This window comes from Tinamus guttatus, unplaced genomic scaffold (assembly GCF_059628265.1).
Source record: "Tinamus guttatus ecotype Peru unplaced genomic scaffold, ASM5962826v1 Tinamus_guttatus_pri_ptg000652l, whole genome shotgun sequence".
Classification (NCBI taxonomy): Eukaryota; Metazoa; Chordata; class Aves; order Tinamiformes; family Tinamidae; genus Tinamus; species Tinamus guttatus.
In genome coordinates this window covers 720472-736177 of record NW_028289186.1, presented here as the reverse complement: position 1 = coordinate 736177, position 15706 = coordinate 720472, and the positions used below count along the sequence as shown (strand labels likewise).

The 15706-nt window shown below is 46.1% G+C and overlaps 1 protein-coding gene across 1 annotated transcript; it reads right to left on the bottom strand.

Moving 5' to 3' along the window:
• Positions 1-9662: 9662 nt before the first annotated feature.
• Positions 9663-13302, bottom strand: CORT (cortistatin). The gene is made up of 2 exons (XM_010215401.2): positions 13139-13302; positions 9663-9981 (listed from the first exon to the last, which is right to left on the bottom strand). Exons 1-2 carry the CDS (start codon positions 13238-13240, stop codon positions 9772-9774), a joined length of 312 nt encoding a protein of 103 aa, XP_010213703.2. The 5' UTR covers positions 13241-13302; the 3' UTR covers positions 9663-9771.
• Positions 13303-15706: the final 2404 nt, after the last annotated feature.

Sequence of the window (15706 nt, the reverse complement as noted above, 5' to 3'; positions counted from 1 at the left end):
GAAAGAGAATTTGGTTAGAATTCAGATTCAACTAGAGCCAAAGCTGTGCAGTACATGGCTGTCTTCAAGCAAATATATTATGCACATTACAGGCGCGGCCAACACATTTTCCGTGGGCAAGCCTGCCTCCAAACAACTGGCAGGAACGAAGGGGTGGGTTAGTAAAAACACATCTGGCATGCCTCTCTTCTACAATGAAGTCTGAAAGCAGGGAAGGCAAACTGGGGACTATGACAAAGGGATGCAAAAATAGGGTAAATCTCTGTACTGAAAGATTAAAAAAAAAAAAGATGACCCCATCAGAAACTCCCTACTGTGAACAGGGGCATCTAATCCAAAGCCTGAACTTATTACAGCCTGATTCAGCAAGCCGTTTAACCTTGCCAAGTAATTTGGGACTCTTCGGCACCCAGAACAGCCCCTGGAACAACCAAATCTCACCTGGAAAGAGTGTTTTGGGGTTACACACCTTCCATGATGACTGAGACCTACTTAGAAATTGTTAGTATGTGCTAAAGTCCGCATCTTGACAAAATCTTGAGCAGAAGAAATCTGCAAATAGAAAAACAACAAAATTCATTTTTATAAGATTTAACCAGGAGCAAAACAAAGGAGGAATAAACTTATGTACCACAACACAGTATTCCTTACTTCCTGTATTAAGGCAGAATATCTGTATGCAAACACCCAAACAGTCTGTCTCAGAAAGACCTGCCCTCTGTGATAGGTGAAGCCATTACCTGACTAAACACACAACCTTATTTTCAGGTGTTGATACTAACAGCAGGCCTGCCACTTGCTAGGGCTCTGAGTGGTAGAGATCTTAACAACAACAAAAACACTACAAATCGCTGACATGCAAGCACTGGGCCTGCTGGCATGTGAAGGGAGACTTGCTGGATGCTACAATCCTCTAGTTTAAAATAAGGCATAGAGTCTGGGTAAATATAACACAAATTGCCCCAGTCATAGTATTTGCCAGCTCGTGCCACTGGCAGACAGTTGCAAGAGCTTCCTTTGCTCCAGCAATGTTGAGCTCTATTGAAAAGGCAAACAAAAAGACCTGGCTCACTACAGCTAACTTCATGCAAGGATATTGAATCTAATCCAGACTCTATGCAGAATGCCAGGATACTGAGGGTTTTGCCTTAGCTGAGTTCTGAACACCCTCAGCTAATACCAGCACACTAGAAACTTGTGGGGTGGGGGGAAAATTATTTAAATTTTGTTATAGCATGAATTTATCTGAAGTGGCAAGAGTGATAGAGCCACCAAGCAGCCAGGAAATTAAAAGATTACTGCATGTAATTTAAATGTTTGGCTGCGATCCCCTGAGGCCTAGTAGAAAGAATCTCTGAGGGGAAGAAAATAAAGTATTTTGCTTGATGTATGCTAGGTTGGAAGAAACTGAGCCAGAGCATTAACATGGCTGGAGGAATAACTCTTGCTGAAGCCAGATTACTCTCTCTTACTTGTCTGTTAGCCTCTGCTTAGCAGCTCTCTAATGACCCGAAATTGCAGCTGACAGATTGGTGCTGAGAGTTTGTCTCATTGAGGCTACCGCATGTGGATGGACCATTACTCTTTCAATTTGGTCTCTGATGCCTGTTAACATACATTAGGCTTTTCCATATGGTGCTTTTTAGCCTGGTGTCCAGGGCAGCTGCCCAGGCCTCTGTCCCCACCCACAGGCTCAGGTCCTGCCTAATGAAAATGGATGATGGCCCCAGCTTAGTAATGGGACACAGATGGACCAAATAGTTTTTCCACTTTGAAACATATTTTCATTTAAGAAAGTCTCAAAAGACTGGAAGGTTTTTATTCTTCTATCACTGTAATTTTTCACCCTACACTGCAAGGAATTCAAAGTTGCAAAGTTTTAGCTTGACTAAATCTGGAAGTCTGTAAACCAATGTTCTGCTCTAGCACTGCTTTTCTGCTGATGACCTTGATAGTCACTTGCATGCTGTCTCTTAGCCCTCCTATCCCACTTCTTTTAAGTAAAAGAGCTCTTAGTACCTAAAAGCTCTTAGTGGAGAAGCATCATTTCTTCAGCAGAACTGCTTACAGGAGGCCTGATATACTACTGAACCAGCCTCAGCTGAGGACTGTTCTGCCTACTGTAATACAAACAGTAAAGGTGAATTTACCAACTGACCTACCATGAGGAAAGCCTTGTGCAGACAGAGAAATGCCAGGAGATTCCACAATGACATCTGACAACACCTCACTGAGGGGACTATGCAATAGGCATGGCTACCAAGGGTTATCTCCAAAGAGGACTCTTCATTCCTTACATTATTTATTGTTCATACTTGCATTCCAAGAAAAACAAATGGGCATGAGCAGAGTGCCACAGGAGAATCAAACATAGTTTGTGGGACAATAAGACTTATCTTTTGAATTATACCAATGTAATTGCATGTTTTTTTCTGATCAGAGGTCAGCTTACACTCACTACCAAATGTGCAGAGTCAAGGTAACCACTGGGCAAACATTTGCTGCAAGATGGGAGCCGTTTGTGTCTTGGGACAAATGTCTTGTGCATAAGCTGCCACTGTAAATCTACAGCCCAGCAGGGTTTTGCAAACAGCATTTCAAACACTCCCTAAGATAACTTTAGCTCCCTTGTGTTCTGCTTGAAGAGAAGCTGTCACTGGGAAGATCCTGAGAGTTCATGAGCCTGTTTATAGCTTCTCAAGGTGCTCCTTGTTAAACATAGTTTCTGCCCTTGTGCTAAATCTTTTCAAATAATCTGAAATAATCCATTTAGTGCTAGGGCACTGTTTGTCCATGACATCTCATTTACCAGGCAGTCTATCTTCCCAGCAATGTGAAGCTTAGTTATACATTTCTGAGGGACAGGACAAGTGCCTGTGTGTGCGTGGGCAGAAATGGGATGGGATTCAGGAAAACAATTCTCCTTGCATCTTTCAGCCTTCATTACAGTTCTTCTTTTAAGTGCCAGCTCTGATTTACAGCCTGCCATTCACAGGCTACAAAGGCCTGCAGCTGGAGTTGACCAGCTGTCAGAATAGGGCTTACAGAAACAGGAAACATATTAACCTGTCTCTCCATCTGCCCAGAGCTGAGGAGTGCTACTGGGGCTGACAAGAGGGGCTGTTCTTGCTACATTACTTCCACCAAGAGGATTTATTGAGGCTGTGACCACATACAAAGGTAGAGACACCCAGGAACTGTGTGAAGATTCCCCAGGTACTGTAATTTGGTGTAGCCATATCCTGTGCTCAGAGACCTCCTGGATTCTCATCTCCACCCTCCTGCCTGCTCCCTGCAGCATCTCTCAAGTATGCTGTTCATACTTCAGTTTCTCATTCTTGCTTGATGCTCAATAACTATGGAAAAGGTGGATCATCTTATGAAAGCCCTTTTGAGAAAGCTGCTAGATTTTATATTAAGCCACAGCAACCAACAACTGCCAAAATACAGTCTGCCTCAGATTTCACAGTTAAAGGGTGGGAAAGCATCCCAATACCCCACTCTACCGGGTTTATGCGCTCTCTCGCACAGCTTCTGAGGCACACAGCATTTAGACAGTGTTCCTGTACAGAAACACTCCATTTTGGTTCTGGTACAGACTGAAAGGCCATGAATGATATTTCTTCTCAGTTATTCTGCCCACTCTGTCCCATAGCACGAGAAGCTGCCTTCTAGCACAGAACAGGGTTCAGTTACCCTTTTTGGAAGAGCAATCATAAGGCACTTTCCAGCCTGCTGGCTCTCAGCAGTGGGTAAATTCATCAGTTAACAGATGAAGATGAACATTGCATGCCAGTATTTCTGAGCAAGAAAACTGCTGGTTTACTCCCCACAGTTCTGGGCTCCTAAACTGACTCTCCATGACTTTTTAGGCAGCTGCAGCTCCATGCCTGTACACCTGCACCTAAGCTTCTGGCAGGGCAGCTCTCCCCATGGGACTAACCTGCCTCTGACTACGTTAGCAGCAAAAGGACAGAGGCTGAGCTCTTGCAGCATCAAAAGCTTGTGTGGGGATTCTTTCTGGTTTCACCCTGCAGCACGGGACAAACTCCCTGTACAGAATCTTGTCCTGGAAGAATTAAAGCTGTTTAAGAAGTTCTCAAAGAAATGCTCTCTTTCTTCTTTTTGTAATAACTGAGCCACTGCCTATGCTAGGCTCACCAACTAAAAATAATATATACAGTAGTAAATACAAGAAGAGTCATGACTAAACCTGCCATACGTGAACACCCTTTTCCTTTCACATAACGGTGACCCAGCTACAGCTGTGTCTAGACTGATGGACTACAACAATCACCAGGGGCCCAAAAGCCTCTCACACCACTTGTGTGGTGCACAAGCCAGGAGCAGGCAGCTCTCCACAGCCACAAATCCTGGGCTGCTTCTTGTCAAGGGCAGGCTAATGTGCACTAGTCCAGCATAGCCTGCTGAAACAGAGAACATTTTTAACAGCACAATAACCTTATAGGGAAACAACCTTATGATAGGAAGTAGGCTTGAACCCGAGCCAAATTCAACAAGGTCCTTCTATATAGACTGAAGTTTTTTTTTTTTTTTTCCTCTCTCCCCCACTATGCATTAATTGTTTTAAAACAAGATTCATGCAGTCCTCAAGGTGTTCCTAGAAACAAAGACTTCATCCTTCCCAGGTGAATGCCTTAAGCACAAGGCCTTCCTCTGGCACAGCTACTTATTTCTCTGCACTGTCCAGGCACACAATGTCCCTTATCCAGCCTAGCCTATCATTCAAGGCTAAGACATTCTGCAGGGAGGAAGAAGACATTTATTTCAATTTTCAGATTTCCTTCACCTCCTAAATTCTCCCTCTGAGACTTCAGCAAGCCCTGGGAAGCAGGCTGATGTTGGTTCAAACTATCTTAAGAGCTCCTCTCTTAAGAGACTGAAATCCTGGCTTGTTTCATTAGGTATTTCCTAAGGTTTCAAAATGAGGCATGATTCTAGGGATGAGAGCTCAGCCAACTCCAAAGGTTGCTGAAGTCAGCAAATAGGAATCCATAGATCAGACATGGCTGCTGCAAGAAGGCTCAAAGGCTCAATGCAGGTAGGGAAATCGATCTCCCTTTGCGCAGGGTATGGCCACTCCTTCACGGTCTGGATTAAGGCTGATGGCTTCTAAAGTCTCTGCTTCTATCCCCAGTCTTCTGCAAAGGGCTTATTCATGCAAGGTGATTAACAGCGACATGCTGTTCTGCATTAGTTCCCATCTCTCTCATATGTCCTTTGACTCTCAGCTATTTCCTGTTTTAGAGGCTCTGTAATTATAAGGAAATAAAAAGCAACTTTAACCAGAACAGCCATTCTGTAGTAATGTCCTATCAGAAATTTCAGGCTGCAATTTTCCTCTATGCTGACAAGCCCCAGTTTGCTGTGCATCTCTGGATAAGCAATTTTTACCTACCTGCATTTTATCTTCACATCTAGAGCAGGCTATAAAACAACCATGCCTTAATGGTTACTCTAACCTTTACCCCCTTATGAATCTCTGAAGGATAGCTACATCTCTCAAATCCTTCCTGAAGCAGCAGAGAACATGTTCTAATTCTTCACCTCTCAGGCATTTGCAGCACACAGTTTTAATCAAAACGGATAATATGTAACACTGCCCATCCTTCTGACCTATTCTACAAAAGCGAAGACGCTGCCTGCTCCCTCTCGCTCCCCAACATTCCCCTCTCAAATCTGCCAGTTCTATCACAGCTCAGCAAAAACAGGAGGAAAAAGGAGTACTGCATAAACATTCTCCCAAGTCACCAAGGGGTCACTTGTACTCAGAATATCTTACCCAAAGTTACAATGCATTCTGAACAATCAAGATCGTTTCATCAAACGGTCTCCATAGGACACAAAATCATTCACAGGTAACTGAAGGTAAATATTCAGAGTTTGCTTCAGTGCTGAGAGAAAAAGGTCATTGAAAAAAGCTGTATCTATTGAGTAATAAAGGGGAAAAAAAAAAGAAAGAAAGAAAGAAAAAAAAGGCGTATTTGACTTGTACTACATTTCCACTCAACAAAACCAACCGGCAACAAGCACAGGCAGAAGCCTGCGTGGCTTTATAACAATATCACAGACCAAGGTCTCTTGGATCAGGCTCCAATTTCCTACTACCAAGCCCAAGACATGAGGCAAATCTCTTGGCCTATATTGCCAAGAGAGAGGAACAAGAATAGCTGCACTTCTGAATCACAGGGATGCTGCAGTTTGTTACTGTTTAAGCAACAGGCTCATCAGATGAGGGGTGCTGGAAACACACACGCTGTCAGGGTGTACTCTATGAGCCACTGGGCCGCTCCAGCACAACAGCAGAATTCCCTAGACTGAGGGAGGGAAGAAAGAATTTCCCTTTGGTACAAACCTGGTTGCTCTTTTCCCAACCTGATCAAGTCCATATCTGACTATTCATAACCTATCAACTCCAAGATACATATATATATACATACATGTATATGTATATATACACACACACACGTATATTTATGTGTGTGTGTATATATATATATATATATATATATATATATATATATATATATATATAAAATGGACTCACTTCCTTTCAAGTACACTTGCTCAAAGTCTCTGAGCAGAGCCAACGATAGCAGCACAGAACAAAACATACCTTGGTCAACCTGGTACTTGATTCTCCCCACAATGTTAGGTTTAACCTTGATTTTCTATGGATAAAATCAATATTAGAGGATCCTCATAGCCCATGCATCGTCTGAGAGAGACAGATTTACGCCCATCAGCCTAAGCACTTCTGTCTGTCCGCACTAGATTTAACTCCACTTGCCAGGCAGTACCTTTGTCACGTCTGCTCTCCTAGACTGAAAATGCACACAGCACTGTGCTGACTCCCCACTACCACTTCCATCTTACCTGGGCAGCATATATTAAAACATTATCTTCACTATTAAAAGGACATACAAACAAGTCACCCTGGAGGATACTAAATTTCAAATTAACATCTACCTAGTTTTCCCTATTGTATCTGCCCACATAACATGCATCCTTTGATGTCAGAGCAAGGCAAATTTACTGTTTTCATCAAGGAGTAAGTTACCTTAAAACACTTCACATTTACCATGGGATAGGATGTGCACACACACAGTTAGTTACCCAGGAGTATAACAGACTGTAGGTTCACAGCTGAGCTTGTTCCCATGATAATTTCTTCACTTGCCATTGCCTGAAGCATAAGCATGAACTAGCTTGAAGTCAGCACAACAAAAATCAGTGAAAACTCTGCAGCAACCACAGTATAGGAGAGGCCAGTACTGCATGTACTAGTTAACTTTGAAAGTTTTTGCCTTCTGGGAAAATAAAGCACTTCTCAGCTTTTTTTGTTTTGCTTTTTTGAGATCTGGAGATAGCTCATATGCATTACTCACTTGCTCATACACACTGAGCTGTGACAAGATTTTAAAATGTGCTGGCTATTGTATTAAAACAAATGAACAGGGCGCCCCACTAATCTTTCCCTTCTCCTTGACATATGCCAGTAGAAGATGCTCACTTTTTTGTGAAACATTCCAATAGTAAATACCCATATATGACAGTACATATAGCCCTATATACTATATCCGTGCCTCTGAACATGATTTATCACACGAGTTCCCTGGTATTAAACAGCATTATTAGGCTGGATTCAGCATGGCTCAACACATCACCTTACTGAGGAAATGACAAAACTAAATCCAACGCGAGCACTGATTTCAGCACTGATGAAAGATGCTGGCTCAACCGTCCTGGCCCCTATCCACAGCACGTGCACTGGCTGCACAGACTTCCTGCTTGGTGCTCAGCCAGAGCGCCTCGGCCTACGATAGCAGCAACCATCTGTAGGGATGAAAGAAGAGTTCAACTTCCAACCTTGAGAGTAGCTTGACTCTTCTCTTCCCAAAACCATTAAATAATACAACATGCAGTTTGCTGTACAGGCAGTCCGTTAGAGACAATCTCTTATGTCCGTATGCTGCAGGGTTTCTCATCTGTGCCACACACTGTCTTGAACATTATCAGAGACAATATTTAATGCTACATAATATGGCAACTCTTATAAGAAGTCTCATGAATTATTATCCTGCCCATTCTCATGCTGCTAAACAGTCTTAATAACAACAGCAGTAACATTAAACTGCACAAGCACTCACCATCCAGAAGCCTTTTTAAAAACATAAGAGCAAAGAGTCATCATTCCCTTTCAAAGATAGGGAAACTGAGGTATTAAAAGGGAAGTAACAGCAAAATGTGAAAGCCTGCAGCAAAGCAAGCCATAAAACCAGGTCTCCTGTGTCCCAGCTGGGTGCTGTTGGCAGCACAGTTGGAAAGCTCCATATCCCATTACCCATACACTGAGTCACTGAGTTCCCCCAGCAAGGATCTTATTTTTCATTATGGAGTGAAAAATAAAACAAGCCACAGGGCTCAAACTCCTCCCGCAAGCCAGAGAAACACAGCCAGAAACCTCCACAGCAAACGAGGCAGTGAAAATGCAGCCTGACACAGAGCAAAGCGGCAGAGACAAACCAGCCCGTCTGGGTGCCGAGTAGCTGTATCACTCATTACTCAGGCAGAGCGGGGGAGCAGGAAGTGCTACTTCAACTGTAAGAAGAGAGGCTGGCTGCCAATTAATCCAAACTGCTATGAAGATGAGAGACCCCACGGTCACTCTCATTGTCTGTCTGTTCCACTCCCCCTCAAAAAAAAAATAAGTTAAATATTACTTGAAATAGCTACTTTCAGTTCTCAGCAGTGGCCAAGAGGGCCCTGCAGACAGGCTAAATATCACCATAGAGTCCATGTCTCTGCCACCGGTGATCGCTCCCTGGAACCTAACTCTGCTCCAGAGCTGTCAGTGCGAAGTGCTGCATCAAATTGAGCAACAGAATTTCACATTTCACAGGGTAAACGTCCTTATTGAAAAGGAAAAAAAAAAAACACAAATTAACAATAGAAAGCACAGGACATCAAGAAACTGCAATAGGATCAAAACAGTCAGTGCTGCAGGACTGTGGATCAAAGCAGATTTATTTTCAGCCAACCCCAGTCACAGACATGGCATTTCGGACACAGCCCCAGGAACCTGCCGTGGCCATGGCGGGCGCCAGAGCAGGGCTGGCCTCGCACCCTCCTCCTGCCTGGGCACTGCGGCCTCCATCCCTGTGCCCTGGAAAGAGGCAGCAGGGCCTGTCTGCCACACAGCCACTGCTCCCCGAGGTCAGAGCATGGAAACGGGGTGAGCAGCCCCCGAGGCACGGCTCCACACACTGAGCACTGAAGCGCGGGGCTCTGCACGCTGCGCTGAAGCCGAGGGCCCGGGCAGGCTGCACACACACAACCCACCTGGTCCCTCCGAGATGCGGGAGCAGCTGCGCTCCTGCTCCCACCTTCTCCTCGAGGCTGAGGCTTCTCCTCGACGACGGCGGCGTGGCCAGGGCGGGGGGACCGGACCGCCCCACTCCGCGTGCTGCCGCCTGCCTGCGAGGCGCCCTCCCAAAATGGCGGCCGTCCCGCACAGCTGCTGCCCAAGATGGCCGACGCCTCCAACGCTCCCAACGGTCCCAACGGCTCCCAGCGAGCCCTTCCCGCCCCGCCCCAACGGCGCCGCCCCAGCCAGGGCACAGAGAGGCGGACACGGGTCCCCGAGGCGCCATGCTTTATTCTGGGGTGGGGAAGAGAGCCAGGGGAGCTGGGGATGGGAAGGAGGCTGACAGCTCGGGGTGCGAGGCCCAGGCGCGGCGAGGCCGGGGGCTAGCAGGAGGTGAAGGTTTTCCAGAAGAAGTTCTTGCAGGGCGCCTTGCGGTCCCGCTGCGAGAGCTGGGCTAGCCGCCCCAGCACGGCCCGCTCCTCCTCTGCCTTGCCCTCCTCTTCGGAGGCTGCCTGGCGCCCCGCGTCCTCCGCGCCTTCCAGCAGGCCCGCCAGCATCTTCAGCAGGGCGTCTTTGCGCACTCTGGTCTGCTCCTGCGGGCACAGAGCAGCGGGAAGGGGGGGACACACAAACAAAAAGCAGGGCAGCAGGTGAGACCCTGCTCCATCAGAGGGAGGGTCAGGCCTTGCACAGCCAAACAGCTGCTTAAACCCCACCACACAAAACTGGAGAATAAATAAGGCCCAGAGCAGAGTGATGCTAAGTGCTCCGGAGTTGGCCGCTGCCTGGGCTGCTGCTCCCGTCCCCTTGCCCAGCCAACTGGACAGAGAAAGGCACATGTGCATTGCCATAACTGGGAAAAAGCTGCTAACAAATAGGCGTAAATGAGCTGCAAAGCCCCTAGCTGCCTGCGGCAATTAGGTTTCAGTGAGTGCCAAGCTGCCGCGTCTCCGTGAGGTCAGGAAAGAGGCAGCGAGTCCCCTGCGTCACTGCAGCATCTCCGAGTCTGCAAGCCCTGTAAGATGCGGGGAGCTGCCTGCAACAAGGAGAGGGCTGGGCTGAGCGGAGCGGGGATGAGGTCCCCCAAATATCTGAAACAAAATGTTTACTCTGTAGAAGCAGCTGTTATTCCAAGAAGTTGAATTTGGGGAAAGGCAGGAGGGAAGAGGAGTTGCGCGGCTCCATCCTTTTCCAGGAGCGCATTCAGAAATGTCTGTGCAATTTGGGGTTTGAGGGATTTCCTCTGATAACAAGAACTGTCAGTTGTATTTCTCTTAACTTCATATCAAGCAAAACTGATGAACTACCTCTTGCTTGAATATTCCTGGTCTTTGAGACTCATTAGCAGAGAAAACTGGGCCTGGATTAGCTGGTCAGTCCTATTGAAAGAGATCCAATTTCCCACATGGATGGGGAAGTGAAGTTTTGTATGAATTCTGTCAGTAAACATGGCATTTCTGAGAATCATCCTGTCTACACTGCTACTGACAGGTTTATTTACCAAAGACTGCTTAGTGAATGACTTGAAAGATGGATAAACACAGGTAGCAACAATTATCCTGGCTTTCCTTGACAGAATATTTATGGATATTTTTGAAGCACTTATTTAGTGCTAGTTACTTATTCTGTTTTCAGGCAGAGGAAACTGAGGCGTGGAAAAACTGATGCTGTGTCTGTGGTGGAAGTAAAGATAAAAGCCAGCCTGGGTCCATCGCGATTCTCATTCCCATGCTGCAAGCACAGAAATGTCTGAGCCACAGGGAGACGGGCTGGGGAGCCCAGCTGAACACATCTCCTGGGTCCTGCCTTCCTCCTGAACTTCTTTCCTAGCCTTATGTTTTGAAATATCTGCTACAGATGAGCCCTGTGACGTTGGAGCCATCTGCTGAAGATTCAGACCCTTAGTAAAGAGAAATTAAATAGCTGAACTAAAACTCTCAGGAGATGAACTTGCTGCTTCAGACTCCCAGGTGGGAAGGAAAATCTCAGCCTGCTGTTAGAGGATATTCCTTATGCATGATCAGCTGTGGCTATTAGTGTAACCAGGCAGCTCTTCCCCTGCACTAATCCTTGCTATCTTCCATTTTTGTTTTTATTTTGTTTTTCTTTTCTTCTTGATAGCTGCTCCTGAGTTGCAAGAGACCAAGACTGGCAGCAGCTAGAGATCCTAATGCTGGTGGGTGACAGGCACACCGTGAGGCTGATGCTCAATTCACTGTATGACTTCCAACCGTGCGTCAGAGTGCACACATCCTTCTTTTGCATTTTTACACATTTTATGATAGCTTATATGTAGAATCCTGGCATAGTTCACACAAGAGATTTGTCTGAATTATGGCACAACAATGGTGACTGCAAGTACTGATTCATCAGTATCTAACATTTTTTTCAGTTTGTAAAATTCTTTAAAGAGAATCACTGTATTTATATTGATAAATCTTCGAGGCATTATTTTCATTTTACCAGTGCCTTGCTCAGTGATTTGTTCCCCACAGTGTGTTTCTTCTTTTCCAGCAGCTCATGCTTCTCAGGAAGAGTTCATTTTTAAAGTATTGGATTTGTTATTTTAAGAATCTACAGCTGAAAGTTTGCAGCTATCCCCAGAAGGGTTAATCTCAGCCAGCTGCAGAAGCCCTGGTCTCTCGCAGAATCCCTCGCTATAGTCTCTCACTATCCCTAGTACCTCACACTGTGAATGTTTCTTCCTCGCAGCCAGTTTTGCTGTTAATGGGATCTGAGCCCATTCCTAAAGCAATAAGACACTGATGGATGACCTGGTGCTGATGCTGAGACAGAAAGAATGACACAGATAAGCACACCGGAGAAGTTAGTGCCTTTGAGAGCAACACTGGGATCCTTCACTTCTCTGGGTAGCTCCTGCCAGGGACTGAAATAACAGCAAAATTATGGATGCAGTGATGAACTGGAGTGGGAGAGATCTGCAGGACTAACCACAGCTCAGGGATCGAATGGATGGCAACGAGCAAGCAGGTGAGGAAAACGATGGGGCAAATGGCATGGGGCACTTCCTTGTGATTATGTTATGGCATTGCTTCCTACCTCTCTGGCCTCTTGGGGAAATAGTCCAGCAAAACAAAGTTATTATAGTGCTGTAGCTATTACAATATCGCAGTTTTGCTGCTTGGTAGGATAATTATATTGCTATAATAAGTTCTGCCACTGCAAAAGCTGTGCTGGTCCAGAGTGTAATTATTCTAGTAGAACTGTGTCGGTATAACTCCCCTTGTGAATACAACTCTGGAAAAAGCAATTTTATTCTGATATAATTACTTCATTTATTATTCCTCTGTTACTTTCCTACTGAGCCCATCTTTTAAACATTTGTCCTTCCCAAGGGTCCTATTTAAAATATCATCTCCCTTGATCATTTTACCAATTACATATCTTTTCCCTTCTCTCTCTCCTTGGTACCCTGCTTTATTCTCTCACACTGTACTCTTTCAGTAACCTTATTTTCTCCTTCTCCTGTTTGCTCTGTTCTCTTCTTTGCCAGTTTTTGCTTAGCTTGGACTTCACTTTTGCAGCTCACTGAGCGCCCTGGTACCTTTCCTACATAAACCATCTCGTAAGCTGTGGTAATAGCTCCTGCTTCAGCAGCACTGGAAGCTGTAGAAACACAGAGAGGTAGAAGTGGTTGCATCAGGTAATGCCCAGCTGCCCTTCCAGCCTCTCCCTGCTCCATCCTGCCCCCATCCAGCCCAGCTCCCGCACAGGGTGCCTTGTACTCACCCTGCTGTTCTGCAGGGCGAGTCTCTCTTCTCCGGGCAGTGCCGTGGCTCGCACGCTCCACGCGAGCAGCAGGACGGACACCAGGCTGGCCACCAGCTGCATGACGCACAGGCTGCGGCTACCGGGCTCGCTTAGGAAGACTGGGAGAGGGAGCTGCTTCTGGGCTCTCTTCTGCCTCAGACAATGGCTGCAGCCCCTTTTATAGCCCTCCCCCTAGCCCGGTGGGTGACGCAGACAATTAAGGCTATATCAAAGGCAAATTAGACTTTGGAGAGGTTGTTAACACTTGGCTGCTTGAGTGGGCTACTTCAGTGCCTCTGGATTTTCCATGTGCCAGACCTGCAGAGCCTGAGGAAAGGAGGGTTTGGGAGTCCAAGCTGTCTCTTCACCCCAAGAAACTGTAGGCACTATCTGTGCCTCCCCTGGTTAGATTAATTATTCTTGGGATCATAATGTTGGCCAAAACAGGCCAGCAGCTCGTACAAACCTCTAGCCAGTGCTGGATGATTCAGAGGAGAGATGCAGAACTTCTGGCTGCCAATGCTTAGACGTGGGCTTGGACCCTCAGTCCTTGTGTCCAACCAGCTCCAGGCTTGAGGGGTTTTCTTGGATCCAATCTCTGCCTCAAGTGACGCATCTCACTGTGGAATTTCAATTTGCCTGGCTTCCCCAGAATGGTAACGTGGTGATACAGGCAGCTGCAGGGTGCAGAGCATACAGCAAAGCATGCTGCAGCTGTGCAGTAATAAAATCTCTCTCTCTCCCCACCAAGGCACACATCGAAGAGCAAGTTCTCCTCTGACCTTAACAAGCAACCCCCCACAGTCAAAAGGTAAATTGTTTTCCCTATTTAACACATACAAGAACACAGGGAGCTGGCCAGGCCAAGAGGATGCTGTGGCAGAACTAAACCCAAAAGGTGGAAAAGCCTATTTCCCCATCCCTGCCCCTTACCAGCATCTCAGTTCCTGGAAGCAGCATGATCAGTCTTTCCCTTCAAGTAATCCAGCCCTAATGGCAGTTTTACTACTCTGGGTGCTCAGAAACAAAAAATGCTATCCCTTCTATGTATATTTTAAAAGAAACATGGGATTCCCTCACTGAACGATACAAAGAAAAACAATTTTTTTAAGTGATGTGGTCTCTCGGGGAAAGGTAGCAATTCAGCAATTTACAGGAGTGATTTTTCAAGGGAAAAGACTCATTTGTAACCTCATTGCTCCTTATCCACTGTTTGTGAAAGCTGGCTTCCACACCTTACCTGTTTCCTTTTGGATTGATCTTGCTAGTTTATGTGAATGTACACTATTACTTTTATGAAGGTATTCTGTATATATATTCTATATATTCCATTCATTCTGTTCTATAATGTGTTCTGTCATACACTTTCCAGGCTCTATGGGGTTTGAGACACAGCAGTCAAGCACCAGGCTCCAGCGATTAGCAAATTGCAGGGAGTTGCTAACTGACCCGCGGCCGATCTGCTCGAGTAGATGTAAAAGTAGGAGGATAACAAACGCAGAAAGCGCAGTCGGCTGCTCCAGGGAGTCAAAGGGCAGGTACCTGCGAGCGTGAGATGTGTCTGGGCTGACAGGAGTTGGGTCCTGTACTGTTATTTACAAGGCAGGAATAAACCTCATGGGCCTGCTAGCCCGAAAGCAAGGCAGACAACGGAGACTGTGCAGCCAGGTCTCCATGCTGTGGGCCATCTGGTCTAACCAAACTGCTTGCTTTATTAAATATGGTTTTGTGTGGAGCTTTGCCTTCTCAACGGGAAGTTTTCTGTAATGCTTCATTGAGTGAATGGTGGCACAAGTGTGCCTGGAGGGGAGATGCAAAGTGGTCTGGATGTGTGAGCTTATAAAAGCAAGAAGCACAAAGCAATGACCCCAGAGGCAGTTTGAATGATTGTAGTTGAATGCACCTCTACCAGGAAGAGATGATGTACTGAGCCATAGCTCACCTTTCAGGGGCGCCACAGGGATGTAAACAGTGGGCCTGCCCTGGGATTAAAGGGCAGTAGTAAAATACTGGCTATATCTTGAGGGAGTTGGCTTGGGAGACGGTTTATATCCAGGGGTGCCCCAACAAACCTGTGGCTGTGCTGGCCAGCACACTGCAACCAAAACATGCACTTCTCTCCTGGGCAAGACTTGGTATTTCTGCCCTGAAGGGGATAAAATTTGCTCTTTTTAGTAACTGTGCATTTCCCTTCATTCCTGCTGTTCTCTAATCCCTGTCACATTGTCTCTCTGACCTTTAAGAAGATCCTAATTGTTTTTACCAACCCTTAAATGCTCATCACTGCACAAGAAAGTTTAAGATCTTCTCTTGGGGCACTAAATCTGATAATTCTTGCCTTGATTTCCGCTTAACACTTTCTCTCTCACAAATACCCGACTCACCCTTCAGAAGTCTCCCTCCTAGATGCTCTCTTCTGTCCAGGCACACATGAGTTGAGGGGTGTCTGCCACCTTTACCACCAGGGTAGGTCTGTCTGCAACCAGCATGCCCAGGAAGATGCCTGTGGGAGCCTTCCAGATGGAAGTTTCAGCAGAGAGGGTGACG

What these genes read in the sequence shown, in the direction of transcription:
- CORT (XM_010215401.2), bottom strand. Translation starts at nt 13,240, where the DNA reads ATGCAGCTGGTGGCCAGCCTGGTGTCCGTCCTGCTGCTCGCGTGGAGC. An exon ending in TCGCCCTGCAGAACAGCAGG is followed by an intron (nt 9,982 to 13,138) that starts GTGAGTACAAGG and finishes CTGTGCCCGCAG; the next exon opens with GAGCAGACCAGAGTGCGCAA.